Source organism: Empidonax traillii, unplaced genomic scaffold, assembly GCF_003031625.1.
Source record: "Empidonax traillii isolate 1590-97213 ecotype Southwest subspecies unplaced genomic scaffold, ASM303162v1 scaffold217:size1918799, whole genome shotgun sequence".
NCBI classification, from domain to species: domain Eukaryota; kingdom Metazoa; phylum Chordata; class Aves; order Passeriformes; family Tyrannidae; genus Empidonax; species Empidonax traillii.
Genome location: NW_020955410.1, coordinates 1,117,653 through 1,134,907, shown reverse-complemented (window position 1 = coordinate 1,134,907; position 17,255 = coordinate 1,117,653). Strand labels below are relative to the sequence as shown.

At 35.6% G+C, this 17,255-nt stretch overlaps 1 protein-coding gene across 5 annotated transcripts in view; it reads right to left on the bottom strand.

Annotated features, from left to right (window-relative positions):
• NEBL (nebulette) overlaps window positions 1–17,255 on the bottom strand; it is a 251,612-nt gene that overhangs the window by 21,659 nt on the left and 212,698 nt on the right. For 3 of the 5 annotated variants that reach the window (XM_027887603.1, XM_027887605.1, XM_027887604.1), the window contains 6 exons: window positions 16,256–16,348; window positions 13,022–13,114; window positions 12,545–12,637; window positions 10,531–10,623; window positions 8,812–8,916; window positions 7,542–7,713 (listed from right to left, as the gene is read on the bottom strand). In XM_027887603.1, the coding sequence (XP_027743404.1) occupies window positions 7,542–7,713; window positions 8,812–8,916; window positions 10,531–10,623; window positions 12,545–12,637; window positions 13,022–13,114; window positions 16,256–16,348 (649 nt within the window). The remainder of the gene's footprint in view (window positions 1–7,541; window positions 7,714–8,811; window positions 8,917–10,530; window positions 10,624–12,544; window positions 12,638–13,021; window positions 13,115–16,255; window positions 16,349–17,255) is intronic. The other 2 variants (XM_027887606.1, XM_027887607.1) reach the window with 1 other exon arrangement.

Sequence of the window (17,255 nt, the reverse complement as noted above, 5' to 3'; positions counted from 1 at the left end):
AATAGTCATGAAATTTCAGAAAAATTGATTTGGTTCTCATTTACTGTGGTATGCCATAACAGACACTGTATAAAGGTCATGGGCAAACTCGTCTTGTAGCTGTGTGTTAAATGACATTTTGGATGGGATACTGCCATGAAAAATGTGGGTATTTTCAACCAAAGATGCTATTTTTTGCTGTTTATTTCTGATTGCATTCACAGAAATGGCATTTCCTTTTCAATCAATAGGATTATGCCAAATTACTTCCTTCTGGCATTTATTTTCTCCCCAGCAATGGGAACTGCCTACACATGCTTGAACCCTGGCTAGCCAGCTGGGTCAAAACAGAAACAATCTCTTGTGGAAATATGGTGATCTTGGCAAGGATCTATTTAACACATCTCTACAACAATAGATTTAAGAAGAGTCACAAAAAACAAGCTTACTAGTGCCAAAACAAGTGGAAAACTAAAGCCTATTTCCCATTCTCAATATGGCAAGTAATAAAAAATATCTGGTAAAAATCAAATGAAACTGTCCAAGCAATGTTAAAATGGCTTGGAATAGTGACAAAAAAATCAGAACAGCTACAGACAGGCAATATGCACTGGACTGTGAAGCCCATTTTGCATCATTACAGGAAGAGACATAAACCCCAGCATAATGTGGATAATTGCAATCATCTATTAAAAGAGCTGGAAATATAAATAAAATTTTAGAAAAGTTAAAATATCAAATAAAGATGGTCAGACACGATGCAAGACAATACACTTCTGTCAAAGATATGTGTTTCTTTGTTCACAGTCAGTTCTTTAGTCTGAACCTTTCTCCTTCCCTATTCTTAATCAGGGCTGCTTGAATGTATTTACATGTCACCTAACATAATGTAGACTCCATAAACACTAGCCACTACAATAACATATTACTCCAGTGAGTGGAAGAACATAAAGAGGTCCAGTCTACAATTAAGATGCCTTAAAATTTTCTAAAAGTATGGATAAAGATGCCAGGCAACTAAATGGTAGCAATATCTTTTCTCTAACACCTTCTTTAAAAAATTAGTAGTAACCCCTTAAATAACTTTTTCAATGAACTTTCTTTCACAACTGAGAAGTAGAAATCACTGTTTTTAAAAAATATCTATTTAGAATGCAATGTTTCTAAATAGTTACGATTTATCAGTCAAGTCTAGTACATACTGTAATGCCTCTAGAATGACTAGACCATTATTCATAATTTTCATAAATTTTCTTCTAATCTGTGGCATCCAATAGATGCACAACAGGGTTTTTTACCTAAGAACGCAGTTTGTCAAAGTATTCTAATACTACTTCATCTTAAACAATGACAGACTATATAAGCTTCCCAGCTGATTCTCAAACCACTGGGAGGATGAAAAAATTTTCCTATGCGAGAAAGAGGACAGTTGATAAAACTTCTTGTGTTTCGGGTTTTTTAGGATGGAAACAGAGAACCACAAGCACCTGCATAACTGCATATGGGAAGAAGCACTTTAGTCACTAAAATACTATGATATGCTTGATTTGCCCACTGCAAAGCATTTAGTAATTTTTTTTTTTCATGTTAGAGGTGCATTCTGTTCACCTACATTGTGTCATTCAAGCGAAAAAATAAAACCAGATTAATGTATATTTTGCAAAAACAGAACACACCTTCTTTTAAGCATTGTAAATAGGAATTTCCAGGGCTTTTGGAGCAAAAGCATTACCAAAAAGGTGAAGGAGAATTCACAATAAAGCAAGCAATATAGCATGCAAGAACCTGTACAGTTTTGAGACATTGCTTTGCTGTCTGAATCAATCAGGCAATAGCTTACACAATTTCTATTTGTGACTTCGCAAGGATATAGAGTTAATACAGGCCTGTGCAGTCTCAACACACTGCAATAGTGTCATTAGTGAAAAAGGTGGGAATAAGGGGTACCTCCTTCCTCAGATGGCCTTGTTATCTCACTGCAGTAAGAAAAGGTAGGGTTCGTGTCAGAGCCATCTGATTTATAATCTCCCAGACTGGTAGAACGTAAATACTGCTTACTGTAACGGCTTGCTCTTTCTACAAAGGTAGAAAGAAATAAAGAATATCACAGTAAATAGACGACAGAAGTGCAAAGACAAGCAACAAAATTAACTTCACCACTGCTAACATTCTTTTTCATACACTGATGATATTAAAACTAGAGAAAAGTGAATTCTTCACAATTTTGTATCCATTTTGAGCACCATTAGTTCCAAAGCTTGCTTCAGAATTTAATACAACTAAGCTTGTTTTTTGCTTTAAAAGAATAGCAGAAATGGAAGGTAGGATTGGGATACAAGAAAACGGATGAAGATGAAGCATATAAAAATTTCCAGTGGAAAATCCAAATGTTGTTTTATCCCAGCATGCATACAAGTGCATGTGGAAATATCTCTGTATATTATTCAAAGGAATATTTAAAGTTCCACTATCATTAGCAAAGAAAATACATGTGCAAAATTAAACATTTAAAAGAAATATAGGATGGGAAAAAAATCAGTAAGTTTGGAAAGCCAAAACACCAATAACTGTTATTATATTATTTTCTCTCCTTTTCCATCTATCCTTAAATTAGGAATGCCTTGGAGTTGCAAATAATAGCACAAAGCATAATATTATATGCCATATAGGCAAAACATGCATAAAAAACCAATTTCATAAATAGGTCACTTTCTGTAACTGAAATTTTATAAGGTCCAACTATTTGAAAATTCTGCTTATAGGGAGGACAAAGTATGTCAATGCTTTTTAAGTGGCTACTTGTTAGTGGCATGAATAACTTGTTTAGGATAAGATTTATTTCACTGTTCTGTATCTGCACATGTGATTACAGATGAAGTTCCTATAAAACACTGCTTTTAAATGACTGCAGTTATAAATATATATGAAAGCACACTTATAAAACATATGGTTGGCACATTGACCTGAAAATTTACTGTATCAACTTAGTTTCAAGAACATAAAGAGCGTGGAAAATTCAGGATATAAGCAATACCAGAAAGCATATGCAGACTCCTAGATTGAATATTGTCCTCCAGAGGATCAATGTCGAAGATGGAGCCAGGATCTGTGCGCCAAACTTTAAGATCTTTTTCCAAATCACAGAAATTATAAGACAGACAAACAACAAGCATGAAAGGAATGATTTTTAGCAATCGGCAATCAATTTTCTTCATCTAGAAATTAACCAAAATATCTAGATAGTCACATGAAACTATCAGAAAGCATTAATTTCCTGCTTAAAAGAACTTGGTGCATTCATTTTAAGCTTTGACACTATTTTATGGAGACTTTTGCTCTCAATTAATTTCCTTTTTCTAAACATGACCATAGTACTTTCTTAAGTCTAAATAAATGGAAACAAGTTAAGTATCACATACCAGAGCTCTTTACCAGTAGCAGAACCAAAAAAATCAGAGCTACAAGGGTATTTTCCCAGTTCACCAACAGCACCCTTACTCCATGGAGATGCTGCAGTATATACCTCTGAAACTGAGAGCTGGCAGTATACAGCTGACAGAGACACCACAGATCCTCCTTTGCATACAGCAGAGATCATGCCAGCCTAACAAGCAGAATCAGGGCCATGGTTCCCCTTATCCAAAATAAATTTCTGCTAATTGCTCAATTTATATAAATTCAAAAGTATTGATCTTTCTTAATTAATACAAAAAAATGGTCTGAGGAGACAAATTCAGCTGTAAAAATCTACCTTGTAGATATCTACAGGGTAGATTGGTAAAATGAAGCCCACTCTTGATCTTAACTAATAATTTCCTCTTTCTTCTAAATATCTATTTCCTGGGATGCAGACTTATAGTTGATCCACTACTCCACTACTGAAAAGCATTTCTGGAATTCTATGTATGAGTTCAATAACAGTGATAGTCGTAAAACCTTCAGCTTCAATTCATATATGCAAGTTACTAAGATCTCTCAAAATCACATCTCAACAGGATATTGAAAGAATAAAGAGTCCATAGGGAATAATTAATTTCATATTAGACTTTAGGTTAAAATCACAGCAGAAAAGCAAATACAGATTCAACCATGTTTTAATAAACTTTTAACAAATAATTACAGCATTGTACAACTTAAGAGGAGGCTTATAATAAATGCAGAGACAAGTACAGTATAAATTCATGATCTACTCACATCAATTTAATATATACAATTCATATGGGCAGAAGTGTTCATATGCTTGAGGGTAGGAAGTCTCTACAGAGGGATCTGGACAGGCTGGATTGATGGGCCAAGGTCAGTAGTAAGGGGTTCAACAATGCCGGGTGCCAGGTCCTGCCCTTGGGTCACAACATCCATGTGCAGTGCTACAGGCAGGGGCTGGAAAGCTGCCCAGTGGAAAAAGATCTGGGGGTGCTGGTCAACAGTGGCTGAACATGAGCCAGCAGTGTTCCCAGGTGGCCAAGGCCAATGGCATCCTGGCCTGTATCAAAAGTGGTGTGGCCAGCAGGACCAGGGCAGGGATTGTCCCTCTGTACTGGGCACTGGTGAGGCCACACCTTGAGAACCATGTTCAGTTTTGGGCCCCTCACCACAAGGACATGGAAGTGTAGAGAAGGGCAACAAAAACAGTGACAGGTCTGGAGCACAAGTCTGATGAGAAGCAGCTGAGGAAGCTGGGAGTGTTCAAGCCGGAGAAAAGAAGGCTCAAGGGAGACCTTATACTTTTTACAACTGCCTGAAAGGAGATTGCAGCAAGGCAGGAGTAGGTCTCTTCTCCCAGGTAACAAGTGACAGCATGAGAGAAAACAGCCCCAAGTTGTTCCACAGGAGCTTTAGGTTGGATGTTAGAAAAAAATTCTTCACTGGAAAGGTTATCAAGCACAGGAACAGGCTGCCCAGGGAAGTGGTTGAGTCACCATCTCTGGAGATATTTTAAAATGTGCTGACATGATGCTTGGGAACATGGTTTAGTTGTGGGCTTGGCAGTGCTGGGTTAATTGTTGGACTGGATGATCCTAAAGTTCTTTTCCAATCTAAATGATTCTATGAAATAATTATTTAATCTCTTCATCTCCGTTTCAAATAAAATCTTTATGTAAACTACAATAAGTCAAAGCACAAATCTATGAGATAACACCTTTTTACTGGGGGTTTTCTTCTGGGGTAGATCTATCTGAAACATTTACTCAATGCATTTGAAGAGGGAAAAAAATTGTCTTTCCAGCTTTTTCCTTTTGCTGGTTTGAGTGGTAGCAAGATAAAAAATGGGTTGATAGGTAAAGTAAGACTGTGAGAACCCCAAATATGTCATGTTTCAAATGATTAATAGCCTAGATGCAATGGAAAGAACAGACAGAGCTAATAAAATAAATCCCACAGCTTTAGAATACATTCAGTGTATGTACATTATACATTATCTACTGCAACTCCCATAAGGCAAGGTGTAGTGCTAACTCCTTCCTGCCAAGATGAATTAAAGCCAACACAAAGTCTTCTGATAAACTATGTGTTAGTCCTAATGGTGATAAATTATGCATAAAGCATAAAGCACTGACAGGCATGAGAGGGCTGGGGGAATTGGTGAATGCCCAACTTTTCCTGTTTGCATGCCTTAGTAAGTAAAAAATGTAATAAGTATGGCTTCATGGCAGCACCAGTGCAATAGCCATTGATTTGGATTGATTTGATCCATCTCTGTAACCCGAAATAACATACATAGAATCAGAATTTTGTCAATTTATAACACTAATCAATTTTAACTCCCTGGTTACTTTTGCCACATTAAAATATCTTTATACTAATGTGAGAATTGTGGATCCTCTTTAGTAACAGATCCAAAGCTCAGTTATACCAATTTATCTTGATGGGTTTATAACAGCTTTAGCATGGTTAAAACTACTGCCTATTTGCCAAAGCCAAGACACTAACTTCAGCAATCAGGCATCTGAAAATTGTTACAGCTTCACCAATAATACATTAAAAATCAATCAGAGGCACTCTAGGTACAGAGGTACTAACTAACTGGATGAACAATTATCAGCTAGGAAGAAAACTCATAAGAGTCATAGTTGCGTTTTTCAGTTTACAATTTTTTCTGAGCTGCCAAGGACATTCCACGAGCAAAGAGCTCACTGCTTCTTTTTAAACAAGTAGATATTATAATTGCAGTTCTCTAAAAAAGCATTAGCTGAAATATCACAGGTTTGTCAGAGACTTTTTCCTTTAAATAATTGTACTATTTTTTGCTGTTTGGCAGGTATGGAGGATTAAGAATTTCTGTGTGCTTTGATACAGGAGTATTTTAAGGTGATAAAGAGTACTAGCATTTCAGCTACTTACAGTTCAAGAATTTATCTCAGGGATGTTCTTAATCACAATATACTTGTGTTAGCAAGCCTTCAACTGCTGAACATAGGATTGCACACAACTCTTACACAGGGCTACAGCACACATGCAATGCAGGATGGAGTAGGAGGTTTGAAGTGTGCACCAAACAACATATTGCAAACTGCACATTACACCGCACTTTTGCAGGAGCTTTTCTCTCTTTGGCTGCACCACTTCTAGCTATGGGGGAGAGTATTTGGAGACTTTAAGGAAAAGACTAAAAAGCATCAGCCAGGAATTATATGGTTAACCTTGCTTTAGGCAGGAGGACGGACTCTATGACCCACCAATTAGTCCATTTTACCTGCATTTTTCTCTGGGTTTTGCAAGGTAAAGTCAACCTCGCTGTTATTACTATGTACGAAGGATTTTAGAGTGCTATCTCAGCATGTTTTTCCATACATAGATCCTCTGGGGTCTACATGGTTGTAAAGCACAGGAAAAAAGAGACACACCAAAAGAAAAGGAAATGAGAAAAAAAAAAGTCAGGCTGCCATTTCCTTTGCCATAGTAGACTTGCTAACTTTAATCGATTCCAAATATCCACTTTGATTTTTAGAGTTCATTATGAATATCATAAATAATATCTTAATGTAATACCCTGTCTTTACATACAAATCTAACCTGCATTCTACCCTTGAACACCCGATCATATCTTGCACCACCTTTTAAAACACTACTTCTGAACACTGGTTCTTGGCTTACCAGAGATCTAATGAGTAATTGATGAATCCCACCTTGAGATATTTTTAAAGCTGTGTGAAATTCTGAAACAAGAGGTAAACGGACATGTACAGCTCTGGAGAAATTACTGACGACTGACAGAAGGGGACATTTCAAATAGGCCTGTAACATGTAAACATTGCAATCTTGCAGAATCGCAGTTTTAATAATCTTTCTTCTGTGCAAAATTAAGATTATTGCATATATTTTTGCTTTCCTTATAAAGTCAACATTCAGATTTAAAGTAATAGCAGACTACCCATAACAAAAAAAAAAAAAAAAAAAAACACACCCATTCCCATTATTATTTCACTGGAAGCTGACATGGAACCAGTAGTTCAACCACAAGTTTCATGCTGAGAAAAGAGTGAAAAAGAAATCTGGAGAACACAAGCAGAGGCTTTTATTAGCAACAGTGCTTTCAACAGCAACACGATTTAACAACTTACCAACAATTATTCCAGGTCTTCTATCCATTTCAACAATATGTGGATGCACACCTTTATATGCTGCATCACTCACGATTTGGGTGTTTTTCCGTACACGCTCTGTTATAGGATCATCTACCACTGGGGTGAAGCCTCTGCCTTTTGTCTTCTCAAAATCTTCATGGTATTTTACCTAGGAAAACAGGAAGAATTAAATTTTTCCCTAAGCTGCAACTGACAGCAAATGGTTATTCTATGCAGGAATGCATATGTTTGTTTTATGAGGCACTTCTATTCTTTAACTTTGCACCAAAATAGAATTGGTACACACACGAGACAGACTGGATCGCCAGCCAAGTCTTTTCAATCACCCTAACCTGATTTCCTGATATTTTGTCATCAATGTTGCTTTTCTTTTCTATTGACACTAAATTAGGCATTAGCTCAAGCTGCAAAGCGTCATCTTATGGGACACAAAAAAACCTGGCCTCAGGGGGTCATCTGGTCCATTCCCTTCTTCTCTAAAATAAGATAGCTCTCTATTGATGGAGACAACTACATCTGTTAGTAAAAATGTTCCAGAAGTAATAGTTCTAAAGAACTCAAACATCTTCATTCACTGAGAACTTCGACTACATGCACAGTTTCATAAGAAAGGTATTTTTTTTCTCTTTTGTTTTATAATATGCCAGCTGGCTTTAAACATAGGTTTTTAGAACGAACAACAGCCTGATTTTCAAAGAAAAAAAATTACAAATAAGGACATTGAAGTAGAAAGTGTTACAGCACCAAGTGTTGGAACAAAACCCCAGTATATTAGTAAGAGTTATAAAGGTAGTACTGCTGATTATGCATATTTACTTTTTAAATAATCTTAATCATCAAAGATTTAAATTGACAAACATTCTCACACAAGCCAATGCACACAAAACAACTCATTCCAAGAACCAAAGCCACACAGAAACCAGGAACGTGCACAGGCACAAGGTGAAGTGTGTCACCTAATCCAGTGAAACTGTGATGCTCAAATGAGGTGTGTACATTTTTAAGGAAAAAAAAAAAAAAGAACAGACATTTAACTGTTAGAAAACTGTTTATTAGTATTTTGAAAATGTTCATTACAGTCATATGCAGTTAGCAAACACCCCCTCTACAGGCATAAGAAGAAAATATTCTTTCCATACTTGAGGAGAGAGTTTCATTAGTTACCTATATTAATGGAAGGCAAAATCCAGTGGAAGTCAAGTGCCATTCCTTAGTATGCTCTAGTTATAGGAGGAAAGTACCCTACCATTGAGATGTTGTTTTGAGTTTCTTTGACATGCCTTAGCTCAGGTGTGTCTAGAAGCACACTACGTCTACCTTTCATCTGCCTCTGATCACTGCTGTACTTGACCTGCAAAACAGCAACAACAGCACAGGTGAATTTTTTGTTTACAATAGAAAGAATGGTGAGAATCACACCATGCAACAGTACCCTTCCCAAATCACAATGCTTACAGTTTTCCTGTTTCTCTTTACACTCATTTGCTGGTAGGTTATTTTACAGGGGGGATACAGATGAGCTAGTACATTTGTAAGGCCAAAAGGCACATTTATTCTGTCAATCACTAACTCAAAAGAAAGTATTGATCCAAAAGCTGAAATGTGTGCCTGTTTAAATTACATAAGTGAAATAATTAATTCATCAACTGAAAAATAAGACAAATAATAAGAAAACACCTTTGGACATCTTTAAAACATATTTGCATGGCTGATGATAAGCTATCTTCTTATTAACCAGAAGACCCAGAGTTTGTCCTCCCATCCCTGGATGGGATTACCTGAGAATCTATGCGAATTCAACTCTTACAAGTGGATTAGAAAATATATTCAGCTACATATGCCTTTGAATATAAGATATTTCCTGGACAGAATAATCACAGCCAACATAGCTTGGTTTTCATCACATTCATTGACACAGAGGAGTATTTATGCCTGTAATGCTTGAAAAACAAATTGAAGGAGTCACTTGGTGAAAAGTATTTCATTTTCACAAAATAAAAAATAATTTAAAAGTCTAGAATTTTTGTGAAGTTTTCCTCTTATTTTTAACTATGCACCTCAAAATGAATTGATTTTGGTAAATATTCATGACCATTTTAAGAAAGTACTTAAGATATGTGTAGTTATAATGCTAGATTCTGTTCGTCCTTAGACAAATCATCTGACAAATTCAACCTACTTTATTTTTCCCTCCTACACTCAGTTCTAAAAAGTTCACTACTTTCAGTTCTCTTCTGCCACCTTGACACATGGTTCTGCATGAAACCTCTTCTGTTCACCATCTGCAACACCTTCGTCACTGATGCTGTTCCAGTGCTGAGGACACAGATTGTAATGTAACTAGTCTGATCCTTTACTTCACCACGCTGTTTTGAATTCTTTATTGTTCCTTAATAGAACTGTCTCCTGATTCTTACACCACTGTAGTGGCAATTAAATTTTATTATCATAAAAGCCAAGAAATATATATTATTTTACTCTTTAGTATTTAGCAATAGGACATATTCAGAACTACTCAGCTCTAACATAGATGGCATGTCACAGAGTGGTATGGATGCTTCCATGCTTTGAATTGCAAACAAAACCCAAGAAATTTGCACTGAAGTTAAATTTTTGTTTAAAATTTGTTCTTTCCCGCAATTCACTCCTGCAATCTAGCAATGAAAATTCAGTAACAAGAGACAAAGATTCTTGAAAGAATGACTGACCTATAGTGACTCTCACCTTGAGAACTACTGGCACCAACACAACTAGTGACTTATTTGCAAAAATAATCAGGCAAGTCTGAATATGTTTGTTGCACATACATGCAAGTGCGTGTACTCAAAGAATAAAAACAATATCTTTTAATTGAATGATGCAGTTAGATTCCTTTTACATCTCAAATGTAAATGGAAAAGCATATCCACATTATATTTCCACAATGATTGAAAATCTAAATGACAAAATGATTCAAACAACTTGCCGAGCTGATGTTATCTTGATTCTTCCTGACCCTCTCTATCTCAGGAGTGACACTCACAGCAGTAGCTTTGCCAGGCTGCTCTCTGTAGTGAACCTATTGTTTAACAGAACAAAATGGTACACACTATTTCAGCTAAAGCAATATCCCATTGTTTTACATTAAAATGCATGATTTAAAAAGTTATCCAGGAAAGAACTGAAAAGCTAAAATGCATTATTAAAGTTTATAAAACTTGATTTTTGAAATATAACCTTAATATTTTTTTCAGTAAAGAGTGCTTATTAATGTATTTATGTGGATATATATACACATATGCACACAACATCCTGATGTTTACCAGACTAGTCCTTGGATGTGCAGAGAAATATCTCATATTTGGAATGGGGTTAGGCCACAAATAATGAGGTAAAGTCAAACAGAGCAACAAAAAACAGAATTTCAGCAAGGTCCCCTGCAAATGTATATTTGTCAAGACTCAGCGACTCCATAAGGTTTCCATCCATGTTCTAAATTTTATACTCTACATATTCAAAGGTGATTAAACACAGAGGGTGCAATACATCAGACAACTGCCAATTGAATCCAGAATAAATTTCACCATGCATTTATTTAAATGCACTGTAGGAATATCCCCTTTATCACTTTTTAACAAAACACACTTGTAGCAATGATGCATTAACCAAATGCACACTCAAGGCCAGATCAGCATCTAAAGCGGATAAAAGATGTGGCATTGATGGACCAATCAGCCTAACGTTAACCCTGGCCCCAAATGCTGGGAAGTCAGATGTAGTAAACTTTTAGTAAGAGATTCCGGCAAGAGATTTATGCCAATCCATATAGTTTTATGTAAAATTAATGTTTCCATACAACACTTTTTTTTAATAAGCTCTTGGGTTCATATGATAACTGTGCATATACATTATTCTCATAATTCTGCAGTGCTCTGTGGCAGTAATACATTTATTGCTCAAGCAATTGTCTTCCAACACAACACAGTTTTGGTCTGTTCACATCAATATATTCCAGTTGAAAAATTATTGTCTTGAAAAAAATGATGGTAAGCTTTCAAATGGACTAAGATTGCAAAATGGCACTTTTAAAGGTAAACTGATTATTCAATAATTAATGTTTCCAGAAATAGCTGAAGTTTTAAGAATCTTCATTCAAAGCTATTCCAGTGACCAGAAAATAATTTAGGCTTTCCACTGAAATTTGCATAACACAGAAACTGGTGAAAAGCAAATGATGATGTAAGTGGAAAAACTATAGAGACTGGCTTGAATCACTTGGGAAAACAGGTTTGTTTGAACAGAATACATTTAAGAGGAGCTAGATCTATTAAAAAAGAAAAAAAATCCAGGAGTTAACTTAGAGGGACAGAATTCTTGAGAATTCTAACTCAAATTAATTTTGGTGGATGTGGCAGAAAACACCCCAGTGAAAAACTGTAGCTATTTGTAGACCCATTAAATATGGCTGCTGATGGCAGCTCCCAGTGAGAACGGCCTGGCTCTCAAAGGCTCATTAACAGGGTACAACTTCATCAATACAGGAAGGCAGTAGCACACTCCAAAAGTCCTTGCTGCCTTCTCTGTGCTCCTGCAAATCTTTCTAATGGTTATGTCAGCTATTAAATACTAAACTCTGATAGGACGGTCACTAAGGAACCAGAAGGAGATAGATTAAAGAGCAGAAGTTTGAGTACCACTGTAGCTAATTTTTTATAAAGCAAAGAAAAGTAAAACAGAGACTGTTTAAAAAAAAAAAAAAAAAAAAAAAAAAAAAAAAAAAAAAAAAAAAAAAAAAAAAAAAAAAAAAAAAAAAAAAAGTCAAGATTTCCTGCAAATATCCAAGACAGAGAATAGCATCTCAAGGATCTCAAAGCATTGCAGCTATTTCTTTAATCAAATACGTGAAGCTTTATGCGTCGTTTCCCAAACCAGAAGGCAGAACTTTGTACTCATCCTGTGCACCCCAAAATTATACAAAGGACTAAACGAGAGTAACTTCCCATGCTGACATTCTCTTGATTCCTCTTGACTCTCTCCATCTCAGGGGTGACACTCACGGGTGTAGCTTTGCAGAGCTGTTCTTTGTATTGGACCTGGCAAACATGTCAGAAGATATTACAACAGAGACTTCTGAGTAATAGAAATACAACAGTGTGCTAGACATCATTAAAGAGCACACTGTATTTGGATGGAAAATACCATTCCTTAATAATCACCCACATCTTTCCACACGATACTTAATGCTCATCCTCTTGCAGTTCTATCTCATACGCACACAAGTGATATGTCAACAGGAATACTTCACTCTCATTGTTATTATTCAAAGTGTAAGGCTAAGAAGTTATAATTTTACCATTAATTAAATTAGTCTTTGTGGACAAAGAGAACTAGAACAAACACCACAGACATATTCACTGAGACACAAACACATTTAACAGAGTAGAGAAAAGTGTGCAAGCAATGAAAATGGGGCACACATTGCTAATATTCTTCTGGTTTTCCTTAACCCTCCTTAGTTCCGGTGGATCAGAAATAGTTGTTGCATGCTGAATTTCTTCCTTGTATTTAATCTGCAGAATAGATGTTACAAAATATTAGCAATTTAGAGAAGATACCGATAAGTACTAAAACACGACAGTTTAGAATCTCTCCCTTACACATATTGCACAGTTAGACCCCATCTACAAACACCACCGACCTGAAAAGGAACAGTTATATTTAATATCTGAAACAGGCTGCTAGGGTCTCTAATGCATCTTGTTTGATGCAATGCATAGAAAGTGCATACAACAAGCCTAGTGTCCTAAAACACAGCGGGAATATTCATCACACAGGATTGTGGCTTTCTTCACGATAATTGGGATGCTGCATATACTACTTGGAGACTTGCATCACTTTGACAACTTGGTCTTGCTGTTATCTTGCTATGGAGTCTACCAGTCCATCTTAGAAATCCAGCATTTTACGAATGTGTTCTCTAAAAACATATGCTGACACATAAGTGAGAATATAGATGTTCAGACAGATGATGCCTTTGAAGATGCTGTCATATCTATTGTTGCTTTGCAACATTTAATTTTCAACTTTCTTTTCCAAGACATGGTACTTCTGGAGAGTGCCCCATTTCTTAACACAGACAAAACAACTTGTTTTTCTCTAAGCTCATACTTGGAAGCTGCAGCTGCTTTGGCTGAAATTTATAAATAAATAAAACCAAACCAGCCCAAAGCACAGAGCAGGAATGGAAAATTTCAGTCCAGACAGTTTAGGACTGGCAAAAATACTAAAGCACTGGGGAAAAAAGGATCTTTTAATAGAAACTATTAGGTAAGTTTAAGAATTGGCAGTGCTAGTAGTCCTTAAAATGCTTCAAAATGTCCATTACTTGAGTTTTAATCAGACCCCAGCTTTGTGGTGTTGACTGACATACCAGAGGGGTTTCCTCATGGATTTCACACAAACAAAAACAAAAATAGAATCTTCTTCTGAAAGCCTTCTTCCCAGGGCTGTGTCCAGCCCTCTCTGCCTCTCAATATAAATATATTTTTTAAAATTCCTTAGCTATTTGTAGCTTTTCAGCTCAGATTCAGCTACAGTCCAGGGGTCTGTTGCTTGCTTTGAAAGTTCTGTGAGATCTTGACTCCAACTGTTTAGAAGGCTGCTTCTTCCAAACTAATCATCACAACAGGTGAGATGAGGTCAACCTCCTTGGCTGTCACCACCTTGTTTTTTAGGATGTGAAAACAGACCTTTCTGATCTTTGTCTCCTATATATGTAATCTGGAAAAATCTGACCACTTTCAGAACATGTTTCAACAGACTTTTTTGTGTGGTTGGTTGTACAGTGAATGTTATTTTGGTTTGGTGTTCTGGGGTTTCTTTCACTGCAAATTTGCTTCACGTTCCATAGTTTCATTTAGCTCAGAAAGTAGTTATAAAGCTGTCCTAAGTTCCTCTGGCTAAATTCAAATATATATGTAAAATGTTTAAATCTAATGGATTCAAAATTGGTGTAATTTACCCTCCCTTTGGGACCCCTGTAAATTACGCAATATAATTTCCCTCTTACTGCACAATATAATTTCCCTCTTGCTGACATATAATTTGAAACATTCTTGCACATTGTCTTTAAATTTGGCATTCTACACTTTTAATAAATATTATATAAGACTTAAGTAATTTCAAGTACACTACATGTAATAAAATACCTTTTGTAAAACATTAACTATCTATGTAAAGACCATGCTCCTTCCATTATACTACTACAGCACTAATGCATTTTGTGTTTCTCTTGGTATGTTTTTGTTCAAGTGTGTTTACTAGCATGCTGATCAACCTTTTATTTTCCTCTTTTCACCCTTGTTTTGTTTAGGACTTCTAAAACAGCAAGAACACTGTACAGTATTTTTCATTTCACTTTGAAAGTGTGAAAAAACACTGGAGCAAGACCACTCCTAATAAGTGTGTGTGTGTGTTTGTATGTGTGTGACTGTGTGTGTGACTACTCTTAAAATAAACTCCTGTGGTAACTGGAAATAAAAAAAAAAAAAACACCAAACAATCAAAGGAGAGAAAAAAAAAATTAAAAATCACCCTCAAATGAAATAAACCAACAGCTTCCCAATCAAAACCACTATTTCAGGATTTAGGACACATGATAGCTTGCACTGTGACTCACAACGATAAGATGAAAAGTGATCGATGGAGCAGAGAAAACTTTCAAGCAAAACACAAGCTTTTCAGAATTTTATGGAGACTCCCTACCTGACCTTACTTTAGGGAAATATGCAGTGTTTAACATTGCTCAGCAACCAAGGAAATTCTAGTAGAATAGGTGTCCAGAGGCCCTAATTTAGATTTCAATTAATATTTAAACACAATTCAGTGTCACATTTATATATTACTTTCAAACTCTTAAAAAAAATCTAATCATGTCACAAATATAAAAATGGCCCCAGAGGAGTCCACACCAAATATAAGAAACAAGTGAACAATGCAGTTAAAAGGGTTTTCTTGATTGGCAGTCATTTTTATGCTTTTTTCCAAGTTTTTATTTTTCAGAAGAGAATGTTCTACTTGAAGAAAAAACTCACTTTTATATTTTATTTTTAGTTGCTCATTAAAGTGCCAAAGACATGGGGCATCCACAGATAAACAACATCAATTCAAAACCAATCTAAGATCCACAAATCAACTTGTCATCAGCATGTAAAGAGGCACAAACTCCCCACCTTTTCTCATAGCTCAGGTCTGGCTATAATTTTCCTCTTCTTGATGTGCAAACTGTATCAAGTCCTACGTGATACTTGCAAACTCTACCAGAATGTTAGAGATTTTCTTTTCTGTCATATGGTATTTTTCTAAATTGCAAATGCAACTGCTGTTCAGTCTGTCATATCAGGAGATACGTCTCCTGTTTCTCACCCTTGAAAGACAAAACACCTTCCTCAAATATTTCATTAAAAGTTTTTCCTATTTTTTCTAACGCTTCAATTAGAAGCTCTACCTTTGGACATTGAAGAACTACATTAGAGATGAGCTCTATCTCTACTAGAATAGAGCTCTATACCAAAAACCCTATATTCTCTAAAATATATATCTCATTGGAATGAGATGCATAATACAAAAATGTAGAACTGTTAGTAAACAAGATGAAAAAAAAATTGTTCACCATTTACTCACATAAGAATATTAATGTTAATAGCACTTACCGCACTAATATTCTGTTGATTTTTCTTTACTCTTTCGATCTCTGGAGTCTCTTTTACAGCTGTGCCAGCTCCTACTTCCTTCTTATAAAATACCTTCATTTCCCCAAAAGAAAAAGTAATTATAAGACTGTTAGCAATGCCAGTACAAGTTCTCATAAAAGGGTTGGGCAATTTTCCAAGTTCCAAATTGGTCTGACTATAAATCTTGCTAGGAAAGCAAATACTTTAATTTTTCATAAATCATACCAATTATCAATAACTGCGATAACATTGTTTTCAACTGTAACCTAGATAATATATTCTCATCCTTAGACTGACTTCAGCATTTTTAAGTATTTGTAATGGCAGTTTTAACCTTGGAAATAATATTAAAATTTAAATCATAATCTATAAACTTTTACAAATGTAACTTTTTACTTGAATAATTTCATTCATTTCAATTGAACGTGCATATACATCACAATTTGATTTGGGATTTTTAATCTTCCGATCTTAAAATACTGTTAAAATACTGTGAGAAGTGAACAGATATTACTATTGTTTCTGATTTCACAAACTAGAAAATGTTGTCATATTCATGACAAAATAACCAAAACAGCCAGGGCTACAATCCAAGTCACGCAATTTTTGACTTCTGGGTTCAAGCCAGAAAGCTGAGGACTGCATCTAAAAACAAAGCTCACTTCTGAAAAGATACACATGCTGTTTATATATTTCTCCTCCCTATTTCAGATACACATGTTGTTTATTTCAATTGTTTCAGTAAAGGATAAAACACAAACTGCATCAGTAATATCAGTCATTCAAAGTTACTGAAGGAGACAGTAAATAACTCCTCCACAGATTCCAAGTGTGGCTATAGTTTAAATAACCATGGAGCACCAGTTCACATTGCAAAACTCCTAAAGAAGTTTTACTTGAATTTCAGTATTTGGTGTCACAGCTGTTGCCATTCCAGTAAGTATTTCCAGGCTGAGTAGTGTAAAAAACAAGTCTGATC